This window comes from Lynx canadensis, chromosome D2, assembly GCF_007474595.2.
Source record: "Lynx canadensis isolate LIC74 chromosome D2, mLynCan4.pri.v2, whole genome shotgun sequence".
NCBI classification, from domain to species: Eukaryota; Metazoa; Chordata; class Mammalia; order Carnivora; family Felidae; genus Lynx; species Lynx canadensis.
Window position 1 is genome coordinate 18,140,852 of NC_044313.2, and position 14,641 is coordinate 18,155,492.

General features: G+C 45.5%; 1 protein-coding gene across 1 annotated transcript in view; it reads right to left on the minus strand.

Moving 5' to 3' along the window:
• ACSL5 (acyl-CoA synthetase long chain family member 5) overlaps positions 1 to 14,145 on the minus strand; it is a 40,770-nt gene extending 26,625 nt beyond the window's left edge. The window contains 1 exon segment of the mRNA XM_030334892.1: positions 13,919 to 14,145. Within this exon segment, the coding sequence (XP_030190752.1) occupies positions 13,919 to 14,051 (133 nt within the window). The 5' untranslated portion in view covers positions 14,052 to 14,145.
• Between the last annotated feature and the right edge of the window lie 496 nt (positions 14,146 to 14,641).

Here is a 14,641-nt window from a genome sequence, read left to right on the forward strand (position 1 = left end):
ACACAGAACCGGAAACAGGCTCCAGGCTCTGAGCCATCAGCCCAGAGCCCGACGCGGGGCTCGAACTCACGGACCGCAAGATCGTGACCTGGCTGAAGTCGGACGCTTAACCGACTGCGCCACCCAGGCGCCCCAGGTCCAAAACATTTTCATCACGCAAAAAAAAAAACCCAAGTGCCTCTTAAGCAGTTAGTCCCCCTCTCCCCTTCCTCCTCAGCCCCTGGCAACCACTGATGTACTTTGTTTCTATGGACTTACAAATTCTTAATATTTCACATAAATGAATCGTCTATATGGGACTCTCTGTGTCTGACATTTCTCAGCATATTTACAAGGTTTATCCACGTTATAGCATATAGTAATACTTCATTTCTTATGGCTGAATAACATTCCATTGTGTAGACAGACATTTTACGGATTCATTCATCAGCTGGTAGATATCGGGGTTGTTCCTACATCTTGGCAATGGTGACCAGTGCTATGAACATTTGTATGCAGATTTTGCTTGAATACCTATTTTCAGTTCTTTACGGTAAATTTCTAGAAATGGAATTACTGGGTCACATGGTAATTTTACATTTAAACCTTTTGAAGAATCACCAAAATGTCTTCCACAATGGCTGTGCCATTTTACATTCCAAACAGCAAAAGACAGTTCTGATTTCTTTATATCCTCACCAACACTTACTATTTTCTGGGGGGTTTTGATAATAGCCATCCCACTAGTTATGAAATACCATTTCCCTAATGACTAATGATGTTGAACATCTTTTCATATGCTTGTTGACTATTTGTATTTCTTCTGTGAAGGAAGATCTATTACAGTCCTTCGCTCATTTTTAAATTGGGTGGTTTGTCTTTTTGTTGTTGAGTTGTAAGAGTGCTTTACATATTCTGGATACTAGACCCTTATCAGATATATGATTTGCCAATATTTTCTCCCATTCTTTCTTTCTTTTTTTTTTTTTTAAGTAGGCTCTAAGCCCAGTGTGGGCCTTAACTCGTGACCCTGAGATCGAGTCAGATGCTCTATCAACTGAGCGACCCAGGTTCCCCTGCTCCCATTCAGTAGTCTGGATAGCCTTCTTAAGACATATACATATTTTTAACCTTATGATGCTAGTGCCAGAGAGGATTTGCAACTATATCACGTAACTCTCTCATTGTTCAGTTGGGAGAAGCTGAGAGCCCAAGAGATGGTAAAACCTTTGGGCTACACCACTACTGAACTGGGAAGCTCTGGTTATCATCCCAACCTTTAGAATGAATCCATTACAATTTCCAGATGCGTTCAAGTAAATGAGGAGAAAATCTACTGTCTCTTTTGTCACGTGTCCTTTGTCACTCAAATTACAATTCTGGTTCAGTCATTCCGTGGAACCCTCCACAAGGAGTTGATGTGGCGGCATTTCCTTCTCTCTTTATATCACTATTTGGGAAGGAATGGAGGAGGGGAAAGTGTGACGGTGGCAAAGAGGAAAGAGAGCTGTGTTACACCGTACGTTAGGAGTGCCTGTTCCAGGTCATCTACAGATTGTTGAGCAAGCCATACTACACATTAAAATGGTTAGGATGGCCCCAGGTGGAAAGCTTCCTTCACTTTTTGACGTGGTGATAGTGACATGCTGTAGTCCCTTACACCAGCATGTCCATTTGTCCCCAGTCCTCCCCTTGGCTCCCTCCAGGGTCTTCCCTCCTCTGTGGTATGAAGTCACTCGTCTCCTGGCTCCTGACACATTTAGTTCCCAAGCTAGCTGAAGGATACCTTCCACCTTTATACCTGCTTGCAAGCTCCCAGGACCAGCCCCCGTGTCTGGGTTATAACTACCCCATATTCAGCTCAGAGTTTTGCTCCTTTGAGGATTTAGGCCACCATTTCTTCATGAAGTCTCATTTTCTGTGAATGAAGTCCCCAAATGGACCCTTCTACTATTCTAGTTTTTGGTCAATTATGTTTATTGCCATGAAGCTTTCAGGGTATCTTTGACTTACAAATATTGTTTTGTAGTCCCTTTTCTTTGATTTTTTTTTTCAACATTTATTTATTTTTTGGGACAGAGAGAGACAGAGCATGAACGGGGGAGGGGCAGAGAGAGAGGGAGACACAGAATCGGAAACAGGCTCCAGGCTCTGAGCCATCAGCCCAGAGCCCGATGCGGGGCTCAAACTCACGGACCGCGAGATCGTGACCTGGCTGAAGTCGGACGCCTAACCGACTGCGCCACCCAGGCGCCCCCTTTTTTTTTTAAAATTTTTTTTTTCAACGTTTATTTATTTTTTGGGACAGAGAGAGAGCATGAACGGGGGAGGGGCAGAGAGAGAGGGAGACACAGAATCGGAAACAAATAGTCCCTTTTCTTTGAAAGATCTTATTTTTCCTACATGAATTCAGGTTTCCACCCATATGTCAATTCCCTTCAAGCTTCTGTATTTGCTCTTCCCTTTGCCTGAAACACTATTCCCCGGATCTGAAACAGTGTGTAATACTTATAGGCTGGGCCTCAACTCAAATGTCACCTCCTCAGAGACTGACTGTCTCTGATCACCCTACTTAATATTGCCTTTTCCACTCCAGTCACTACCACAGAACCTTGCTTTCTCTTCTCCATGATACTGTTCACTATCTGAAATAGTCCTAGTCCCTTATCATCCGTTGTCCCTACTGAACTGATGTTCTAACTAGAACAGAGATTTTTGTTTTGTGCACTATTGTATCTCCAATGCCTCCACCATTTCTGGCACATAGTTAGCTTTTGATGAGTGGTTCTTGAATAAATGGCCAGTTTTCTGGTTTAGAACCGTCTGCTTTAAATCCTCTGTTAGACCACGTTTCCCTTCCTAAAACTCAAACTCCCAAATCTTAGATCATCAAAAGTCACTCTGGCCAATATTGAGATAGGTACTCCCATATCAGTATTTGGCACAGTATTGGGTTAGGAATGGTAGGGGGTGAAAAGGAGGCATTTCTAACACATACCCAGGACTACTCAGGATGAGTATATACCTCTGAGCTTGAAAGACTCTACAAGATGAATCTTATCAAATGATGTCATCTACAGTAGTAAGTGAGCAGGAAATCCAGCCTAGAAAAAATAATTGTGTCAAAGAACAATAAGGCAAATTATCTTTGCTTCTAGGCCTGAAGAACTAACTATTTTCTGTGTGGTAACGAAATATAAATTGCAATCATAAGCTTTTGGGGAAAAAAAAATCTACCTTCTAGAATAGTATACTAATTTGGATTTAATTGGTTTCTCTGTTCCCCTACATGTATGGACTCATTTTGTGGTGACAGAGAGCTCATTAAAAGGGAGACCAGAGTCCCCAGGTTCTTATTCCCAATTAGTTAACACATTCTTCTGTACTGAATCACTTAGTTTCTTCTAGGGACTAGGTCACAAGCCTTTACGACTCATAATGACTCCAGAGGGGCCTGTGTGTTATTTAGGAGGCTGTATATGAAAGTTATGCTTTCTTAGTTGGGCTTTAAATCACCTGCCCAGGCTCCATTGTTAGTTTCCCCAAATCCCTGCCTCCCCCTCCAATGTAGGAAGCTTCCACCTCAGTTCTTAACCACATAGTTAATATTTCTAGACAAATTCCAAAGTAATGGCAAAAGGTCAACAGAGCATTACAAACATACAAATAGCTTCATGAAAATAACTTTTCCTTAATATGCAGTGAACATGAAGCAGATGTGCATTCTATTTCAAGACCCTTCACCCAGTATCTTCAGAGGTCTGGAGCTAAGGGTTTTCCACCTTTTCTTACATCAGTTTACTCTTCTGCATCAAATATAGTTTTCTGCTTTTGAGAAATGAAAGATATGATACTGTTTCTTAAAACTTAAACAGTCAGAAAACCCTGATATTGGAAAAGCATTGACTTCAAAAGAGGTCAATCTCAGCTACTCATACTATTTAAAATGATGTAAAGGTCAGAAGGGCCAACATTCGGTTATATCTGAGATAAAATTTGTTGTCATATTTCCCAATTAAAAAAAAAACAGCTGGGAGGGGAGTCCTAAAAACTCTCTAAGGAAATAAGAGGCAATTAGAAGCCATGAAATAATTCAATAACGTGGCTAGTTACCAAATTGGTAGCTAGAAACTCAATAGCTTTCCTTCATTTCATGCAAATAGCTGATTCAAAAGTAATGGGGTAAAAGTCATTCACAATAGCATATATAAGAGTAAATGTGTAGGGGCGCCTGGGTGGCTCAGTCGGTTAAGCGTCTGACTTCGGCTGAGGTCATGATCTTGTGGTCCACGGGTTTGAGCCCTGCATTGGGCTCCTTGCTAACAGCTTGGACCCTGGAGCCTGCTTCAGATTCTATGTCTCCCTCTCTCTCTGCCCCTTCTCCACTCACCATCTCTCTCTTTCTCTCTCTTAAAAATAAACATTTTTTTTAAAAAAGAATAAATGTGTAAAGCCTCTATTTAAAAAGTTTAGATCTGAGGGACATAAGAAAGGCTTGAAAACTGGAAACGCATGCTTGAGATAGTCAAGAGGACCCCATATTCCTAAATGTATCTATACATTTAATGTAACTTTAATAAGAACCAACAGAATTACTTGGGAAATAAAAAGTTGATTCTAAAGTTCAGCCAGAGGGGTGCCTGGGTGGCTCAGTCTGTTAAGCCTCCCATTTTGGCTCAGGTCATGATCTCATGGTTCATGAGTTCAAGTCCCATAGCAGGCTCTGTGCTGACAGTTCAGAGCCTGGAGCCTGCTTTGGATTCTGTGCCTCCCTCTCTCTCTGCTCCTCCCCAACTCATACTCTGTCTCTCGCTCTCAAAAATAAACATTTAAAAAATTAAAAAAAATAAAGTCCACCCAGAAAAATAAAGCTTATTAATAAAAGTCAGAATTTTTTTTTAGAGTTTATTTATTTAATTTGAGAACAGACAAGCACTAGCAGAGGTAGGGCAGAGAGAGGGTGACGGAGATCCCAAGCAGGCTCCACACTGTCAGCACGGAGCTTGATGCCTGGCTCAAACCCACCAACTGTGGGATCATGACCTGACCCAAAAGCAAGAGTCAGAGGCTCAACCGACTGAATCACCCAGGTGCCCCAAGAATCAGAAAAGTTTTGAAAACCAACAGGAATTGGGGCTAGGGGGGGACCAGAGAGTTCAACATTACCACATTTGCTTCTGATAGAGCTAGAGAAGTTTTCTATTGATCGTGAATACACGAAACTCTGTAACAAAATGATCCTGAAACTCCCAGGGGATATATTCACATATACTAAATTGCATTTCAAATAAAGATAGATTTTTTTTCACTTAAAAGTATCAAGACAACTGGCTAGCCATTCAGAGAAAAGACATCAAGCTGATCACTGTCTTACCCTCCCAACAAAAATTAGCTCAAGATGGATCAAAGACTTAAATATGAAACAATGACAACCGTAAGAGTATTTGGGGATAAAAAGTATGAGAGAATGTTTTCTTTTTATAATTCTGGTAGGAGGAAGACGTGAGATAGACACAAAGCCTAGAAGCTGTAAATGAAAATGTTGGCAAGCTTACATAAAATTTTTAAAAATATTTGCCTTGCAGGAAAGATACCAGAGACAAAGATAAACTGGGAAAAGTATCAAATACTTTGCCTATCTAAAGAGCTCATTTCCTCAATAAGGAATGCTTAGAAGTCAACAAAAAACAAAACACAACAAACACAATAAAACACAAAGCAAAGGTCACAACCAGAATGTTCACAGCAAAACATTATTTATGAGAAAGACATTCATCTTCGCTTATCATTTAATAAATGCAAATTTAAATGAAATGTCTTTTTCCCCACCCATAAGAGTAGCAAAGATGAAATAGTGTAAAATGCACTATTAGGGAAACGTAAATTAGGTGCAGTCTCCTTAAAGACGTGCTCATTGCCTTCTAACACAATTTAAAACGTGTGCCCTTTGCACTAATGACCCTACTAGTGACTCATCCTGTAGAAAGACATCAGTTCTATAAAATATATTACAAATGGCTGTTCAAGGTACTGGTTAGGAATGTGGTCTCCTACCCTAGATAACCTCTGTGTGGTTTCTTTAAAAAAAAAAAAATTTTTTTTTAATCTTTATTTTTGACAGAGAGACAGACAGAGACAGAGTGCAAACTGGGGAGGGGCAGAGAGAGACAGAGAGGGAGACACAGAATCTGAAGCAGACTCTGGGCTCTGAGCTGTCAGCACAGAGTCTGACACGGGGCTCGAACTCACAAACAGCAAGATCATGACCCCCAGCTGAAGTTGGATGCTCAACCGACTGAGCCACCCAGGTGGCCCTGTGTGGTTTCTCATCTGTAAAATGGCAATGAAAATATCTTCTTCGTGATTAAAGGAGTTAATGTACCTGTAAAGTACTTAGAACAGTGCCTGGTGTATAGAATCAAGTGTCAGCTATTCTGTTCACTATTGTTACATCTACAGGATTTTTTTTTTTTTTTATAATGCGGGAGACCAGGAAAGCCTACCTTGATAGGAGAGCAACCAAATAAATCAGAGCACTGTCACACAGTGTGCTCTGGGCAGGTATTATAAAGAATAAAGCAGATCTGTATGTACTGATGTGGAAAGGGCTCTATGATACATTACTGAGTAGAAAGAAAAAAAAATCCACACTTGGACAAATGCCTATGTGTTTGTGTTTCTGAAAGTATATTCCTCATATGAAAAGATGTATGGAAGAAGAGGAATCATGAGTGGATTTTCCCTGAAAATTTCAAGTATTCAATCCTTCAGCCAAGAGATATTTAAGGGCTTGACTGTATATTGGTGTCATTCCAGGTGCTGGGGACATGGCAGTGAAAACCCTGCCCTTGTGGGGTTGTATTTTCTCGGGGAGTTTGACAAGTCTGACCAATGACTAGATTGCATAGTATATGGAATTAAAAAAAAATAGAATCAGGGAAGAGGATTGTGGACAGCAGGGGTTAAGTTTTCAAGCAAGTCTCATCAAGAAGGTAACTTGAGAGCAGGCGCTGTTTAACGTGAAATACGCGTGCTTTACTGCTTTAAAAAAAGACGAGCAAAAACCCAAGAACAAACAAGAGCTCCAAATGACCCCACCTCGGCCTGAGGCAGCTGATCGAGAAAGTTCCACCACCTCGGTTGTTGACATTTCATGTGCATGTGCCTGAGAACGTGGCCTCAGCTTCATTTCTGCAAGTGCAGCCTTCCCACCACCAAAGCCACACTGAACGCGGCCGTTCTGAGCGCTCGCGTTGTGTGCAATCCTCTTAGCCACAGAGTGAGCCGGTTCGGACAGCAGCGCTGGGGGTGGAAACGTTTTTCATCCATTTCTTTAGCAGATAAAGAGAGCAAAGGTGAAGTTTGAGTCACAGGGCCAAAAGGGGCCCTGAAAGGGCACCTTTCAACATTCACTGCAAGGAGCCGAGAAGAGGCTGGCGTAAGATCCTGACCTAGGAGTTGGCAGTTGACTTTCCAGCCAGTCACCGCTGCCCAGGTGCTCAGGCCACCACTCGCGCCAGCCTTCTCCAGCAAGCAGTTCCAGGTCGCCGGACACAGACCGCTCTCTCCATCTGGGGCCTGGCACCCAGTGTGCTCGGAGGCACACACACCAGGCAATGTCCCCAGGCAGACGGCAGAGGGCCGCCTCCTCTCCACGGGGTCAGGCAGGACAGAGCAGGGAGACTGTATTCCCAAAGGGGACCCCTATGAAGTCCCGGGGGGTGACTGAGCGGTCATTTCCACAGCATGGAAATATTCTGTGAGTGTTTAATTAAAACAGGAAAGCGATATCAAGGTCACACGCCTTGCCCTTCCCCGCCCAAATGCTAGGCCATAGCCAACAACTCCAATTTGTAAGGCAGCTGGCAGGGAGACGGGGAGGGTTAGGCTTGAAATGGTTTTCCTGGCCTGCGAGCAAGCACGCTATAAATAAATCAGGATGTTTTTAATGCATATCCATGGGTAATATCTTTGCTGCTGAATCACACAGGGAAAGCTCCAGGAACCAGAGCTCAGGAGGCTTGTACGAATCGGAGGCGGCTCCGTTCTATCCTGAGGTTTGGGCCTCGGGAAAGCTTCCTGTGACTCAGTGGACGCCTTGGCTGTGAGTGTTCCCAGGCAGTAGCTGTCTGAGCCTTCAGGGTCTACTACACCCTGCACAGAGCCTGAGGTCCAGCAGGAACCCTCTAGGTCCCAGCGAGTCACTTGTTCCTTTTGCTTACCAATGGCACAAGTTCAGAGGAGAGAACGAGGGAGGAACATCTGTTGAAGGAAACAGGTTGCAGTATTCAGTCCTACAAGGACCCAATGTGCTCCTACACACACAGATGGGGCAGGGGTGGCTGAGCCCTCTTCCGAAACGCCACAGCCAGGGGCCACATGCCATGACATTGACCACACCAAGCAGCTTGACCCGAAGGAGCTCAAGGGTCACTCATTCTACAAGCGTTTGAATATTTGAGCACCTACTATGTGCCAGGCAGTGTGTTCGGCGTGCGGAAAGCATGCTGGGACTTCACGGTCAAGGAGGAGATAAAACCAATTCCCCAGGCAGTAAACAAATGCTTAATGGCATATACACCAGTCTTGGCAGAATCTGGTGGACTGGAGAGGTCCATGTGGCAAGAGAGAGATTTACTCTCTATATCTTATGTATAAAATTACATATTTCATTTTAAAAAGGAAAACAAAAGGTCTTGGACCAACTGTGTGCCCAGCACTTTGCCATGTGCAGAGAAACACTTACAGAAGGATTCTACACATGTGCAGAGAGCCTATTGAACACACTTACAGAAGGATTCAGTGTGGGAGACGCAAGTGTAGACAGGACTAGCTGTGTGGAGACTAGTCTCTCAAGGATGTGTGGCTCTCGATCTCCTAGGTTTATGGCCAATGGTGTCATTTCCAGGGTCAATCAAGGAGGATGACCCCACCAATTAGGCCAATGGCTAATAAGTCCCCAACTAGGATTCTAACCATGATTCTGTCACCAAACCATCTTTCTCAACTGTCATCTCTGTCTCTCTGGTTTTTTTTCCACAGAGAAGGGAGGGGAGGGGAACACCCATATGTGGGGGCAGAGGTAGAGTACAACTAAAGGCGCTGATGTGGGATAAGCATGATACCTGGGGAAGGGAAATAGTGAAGGGGTGTTTCTGATGCAGTAGAGGATCCATCTTGAGTTGAAAGGAAGGTGGGGGAGAAAAAGCCTCCAAGAAGACTGAAGGTGACAATATCTGGTGCCTGGTGGAGACACTACAACTCAACTAGAGCCATTTCAGTTCATAAATACCAGAGAGCCCTAGGGTGCCAGGCCTTGCCCTGTTGAGTAGGATTTAACAAAAAAGCCCTCATTACATTAAACACCACAAGCCTCTTAACTCGGTCCATGAAGACACCATAGGATGGTTGAGCCACCCATAGGCTGACCCCCAATCTGGGTCTCAGATTGACACAGTCAACCTTAATCTACCAACAAACCACAGCCCGGCAGCCCTACCCTGAGGAAACCTTGTCTCAACAAACACCCCTCAAGGCTTCCCAAGTGTGTTGCTCATTATGAGAACGGGGGTCAGGAGGATCAGCACCAGAACTTCACGGGACTGGATAAGAGAGCCTGTAAAAAGATAGTCTGGACAAAGTGCTAGGCCCCCATCACCCATGCAGGAGAAAAACAGTGAGTTGAAACTTTGTGAAAGGGGCCTTCCTGCCAGAGCTCCTGCAGAGTCAGCCCTCAAATCACCTGGTTGGCCGCCGGTCATAGGTCACCGGATTCAAAGTGCAAACAACAAGCTTTATGGCCAACAGTCTCATTTACAGCAACAAACTTTCAAGGCCATTGCCCTTCCAGGTGCCAGAGCAACAGCCCTGCCCCTCGCGTGGCTCTGGGGATAGCTACATAAAGTCAATGGCGTCAGTGTCCCTCAGCTGCACGCAAAAGGGGACAGGTAACCGTTCCTACTTAAAAGGGGTACTGTATACGGAGCCCTCTAGGCACTGCTGGTCATGAGAGGTCCTCAGGAAGCCGGGATCTCTTTCCCACTTCCGCTTCCCTCCGTTCCGGACTCCTGGCCAAGTACCAGGTGTCCTACCCGGAGGCTTCCTGAAGGAGAAGAAACCAAGACCTTCATATTGTCACTGCCCTCCACCTTGTGAGCCAAGGTCTTAGCAACTCCTCGTTTCTATTTAAACGAAGGATTTCTCGTTGCAGAGGGCATGATGCACCTCTGAATTCTGACCCAGCTATCTCCTCCGAGCCTACCCCACCCCTGCATCCTCTTCCACAGCTACCCACCACTTCACACATCCTAGAGGAGACTGACCCACGGAGACCCAGAGTTTGGCTACCAGCTCCCCCAAAGAGGGTCAATACTATGGCCTGACCACAGAAGTACAGGGGCTGCTTTGCCTTCCAAACTCCAGATCTCATGTGTTTATTGAGACATCATGGATTAAGAGCCTAGGAACTATCAGGCCCTGTGTCCTGGGGAAGAGTGAGTGAGAGAGCCCTTTTTCGATGCAGAGGCATGGTTGCTTAAAAGAGATAAAGACCTGGACGTATTTACAGCAGGTGTGCTGAGAACAATGACGGCTGACTCAGGGCTGCTGGGGACAGGTCCCCCTTGCAGGGTGCTGCCACGCACGAGAACCACCTCAGACTGCACCCCAGCCGAGGGTCCATGCATCTACTGGCCAAAAATAGGAAACAGACAGGAACAGAAACTTCATTCCTGGTTAGTAAACAATTGCCAAATCCTGGTTTGGTAAGTCACCTTCCCAGAGGCAAGAGGATTGTTTTTTCTTTTCCCAGGTGCAGTTCACATACCATCAACCATTTAAAGTGAGTAATTTCGGGGAGAGGGGACGCCTGGGTGGCTCGGTCAGTTAAACGTCCGACTTCGGCTCAGGTCCTGATCTCACGGTTCGTGGGTTCGAGCCTCGAGTTGGGCTCTGTGCTGACAGCTCAGAGCCTGGAGCCTGCTTCGGATTCTGGCTCTCCCCCTCTCTCTGCCCCTCCACCTCACCTACTTGCATTCTGTCTCTCTCTCTCCAAAATAAAAATACATCAAAAAACAATTTCTTTTAAATAAAGTGAATTATTCCGTGGCATTTAGTACATTCACAGTTTTGTGGAATCAACCACTTCTATCTAGTTCCAAAATACTTTCATCACCCCTAAAGGAAACCCTGGGCCCATTAAGCAGGTACTCCCGATTCCTTTCCCGGTCCCTGGCACCACCCACCAATCTGCTTTCTTTGTCTACGGATTTGAATGGGAAGGATTTTCAAAAGAGAGATTTCTCCCAGTTTCTAGTTCTTTCATCACTAAACTCGACCAGGCTCACTGGAACAGAGGAACAGACTCACTGGAACAAACTGGAACAGTTTGCCCTTCGGTACTACACGAGCCAGGATTCAAATCCCAGTTTCTACCTTCCCTTAAGTGTGTCCAGTTTCTGTACTTGTAAGCCTCAGTTTCCCCATCTGCGAAATAATCCACCTGCCTCCCAGGACCGTTTCGAAGATTAAAAGATAACCCCGCCAGGACTAAGCCCAGCCCTGCCCCATAGGAAACAGTCAACGAACGGTAGCTGTAACATTGGCAGTTCTAGAAAAATGTCAACCTGAGAAGCATTAATAAGTATGTCAAGTCAAGATCTGCCCAGGTCACCACACAGGAAAACCTTTTCACGAATGCAATTTTCTAAGAGATCTGAACAAAGGCTAACTCTGCACCTGACTGGTTGGACCATGGTTTTTCATGTCACACAGACAGCTTTGATCTCTGATGTTGGAAAAGCTACTTATTTCCCTGAGCCAATTCTCTCAGATGGTGAAACCATCCAGGTCATAAGGTTGCCTTAATGAAATGTTAAGAGCAGCTATTATGAGCTGGTGCTTAACTCTAACTGGCCTCATCTTCCTCTTCTCCATTCATTCTCGGACCCCGAGCCTCTCTATAGAATCTGTGGCCCTCACTGCATGTTTAGCATGGAGGCATTCGATCATATACTAATATTATAGTAGGTGTTTTTGCCCTGAAGTGTTAGAATATAGCCTGAGAGAGAAGACTATGTTAAGTAAGGACCTAGCCAAATACCTGGCTGAAATATTCTGTTTGGCCTTAGCTGTGTGTTGTTGTTTTATTTTTTTTTATTTTTTTTTCAACGTTTTTATTTATTTTTGGGACAGAGAGAGACAGAGCATGAACGGGGGAGGGGCAGAGAGAGAGGGAGACACAGAATCGGAAACAGGCTCCAGGCTCTGAGCCATCAGCCCAGAGCCCGACGTGGGGCTCGAACTCACGGACCGCGAGATCGTGACCTGACTGAAGTCGGACGCTTAACTGACTGCGCCACCCAGGTGCCCCTGTTGTTGTTTTAAATTAAGTTGGAATGTGTTTCTATCTGGGGGCACATCTACCTTGCATTTTGCTAGAGACCCCACCATCTGCATTTTCTTACCTACCATCTATTTAACTCTATGATCCGCCTGTTCTATAAATATCTGTGGCCCTTGTTCTAATTTTTTGTTCCTTTTATTGTGTCAAGCCCACAAGTGACGCCCACAAGAATTTAGACCATGCCTCTTCTAAGAGGATTCTGTGTTCATCTCAAATACTCATCAATTGGAGGGGACCACTACAGAGTAACGCCCATGCTGCAGTAGAAAGGGAGCGTTCAAGTGAAACCAATTATTCTGTTTTTAGTTTTTACTAAATAAACCTTTTTTTTTTAAGTTTATTTATTTTGGAGAGAGAGAGAGGGAACACACAAGCAGGGGAGGGACCGAGAGAGAAAGAGAGGGAGACACAGAATCCAAAGCAGGCTCCAGGCTCTGAGCTGTCAGCACGGAGCCTGACGTGGAGCTTGAACCCACAAACCGTGAAATCATCGTCTGAGCCGAAGAAAGATGCTTAGCTGACTGAGCCACCCAGGTGTCCCTAAATCAATCTTTTTAAAATCAAATGACATTTTATTATTATTTTAAGTTTATATATTTTAAGAGAGAGCATTCATGCAAGTGGAGGAGGGGCAGAGAGAGGAGGAGAGACAGAGTCTTGAGCAGGCCCGACACGGGGCTCGACACCACAGTTGTGAGATCATGTTGTGAGCCAACATCAAGACTCGGATGCTCAACTGACTGAGCCACCCAGGTGCCCCTAAATTGTCTTATTTTTTAGGACTCTGCTGCTGTTAGAGAATACCAATCATCTACAAATTGGAGCGATAGATCGACAGATTCAATCTTACCTGTCAAACCACCAAAGAAGATTAATACCCACAGAAGGTAGCAATCCCCAACCATGGAGTCCCTTCCCAAAGCTCACTCTTTTTTTTTTTTTTTTAAAGTTGACTTATTTTGAGAGAGAGAGAGTTATCAGAGAGGGAGATAGAGAATCCACACCGTCAGCACGGAGCCTGACACGGGGCTCAAACTGGTGAATCGTGAGATCATGACCTGAGCAGAAACCGAGAGTCAGATGCTTAACTGACTGACCCACACAGGCCCCCCCCCCCCCGCCAAGTCCTTGAAGTTCACCTTAGATTCAACATGTGGCCCTACCCCTTAAAACTGATCTAAGTCCGTTCAGAAACCATCCATCCCTCCCTCACCCATTAGCTCTCACCATAGGAAGGAGTCAAATTTCACAATGAAAACTGAAGAGGTCTCGGTTCTGGTCCATCTCCTCCAAGAGAGACAGGTGAAAGAAAATCCAGTCCACATGCCCCACATTCCCCCTTCCCTTCACCCCTCCTGATAAGGACAGTTTAAAAGTGTCCATTAGAGAGCTGGGAGAGAGAGAGAGAGTGCTGACACGTGCCAGGCACACAGCAGGCTCTAGACTGGCTGAAGCTGGGGGTTGGGGCGGCCCCTCGCCTCTGCCCAATGCTCACAAGACCCCTTGCTAAATACTCCCTCAGGAAGGTCCCCTTACCCTGTGAAGGGGTCGCATCTGTTGGCGCTTCCTGCAAATGGGGTCTCCTGGCTCCGGGTTCCTCCTGGCACAGAATCCTTGTCCCTCTTCCCTCACCCCCAGTTCCTCCAAGGATGGGTTGGCTCCAGATCATCCATGCAGAGGGATGGCTCGGCTCCCAGCGTCCCCAGTTGTGCCCTGTGTGAGCTGTCCCGAGTCAGGCCATGGCCAGGCTTTCTAACGTGCTCCGGGACTTCACTTCCTGGTTTTTCTTTCACAACTGAAAGTGGAAGCGTTCTGAGCAGGAGGAGAAAAGCCGCCAAGCTGCCTGGCTCCTTTTCAAAGCCCTTAACCCCAGCTCCTAAAGGCTGAAACAAAAGCCAGCCCGAATCGCACCATTCACCCTTCGCTCCTGTGACTGACTACCTTGAAATGAAGATCAAAACAAAACTGGACTGACTTGAGGTGCCCGGAGCAGAGCACCAATGCCAGAAAGGGGACACCGCTCCCCGCCTCGACTCCCAGGACAGGAAGGTCCAGCCCGCTGTTGCATCCCTCCCGATGGTGGGGCACCTGGCACAGTGTCACCCTCCTCCAACCTCCGTCCTCCCTCCACCTGCCTCAGTCCCCCAGCGCTTCTGATAAAGCCAGTGGAACCAGCAATGACGACAGTGACCCAGACGGAGAGCTTTTGTTCTTTTCCTCTGACACAATCAGCTGCCCATCCTTTTCACACCTTGAAAT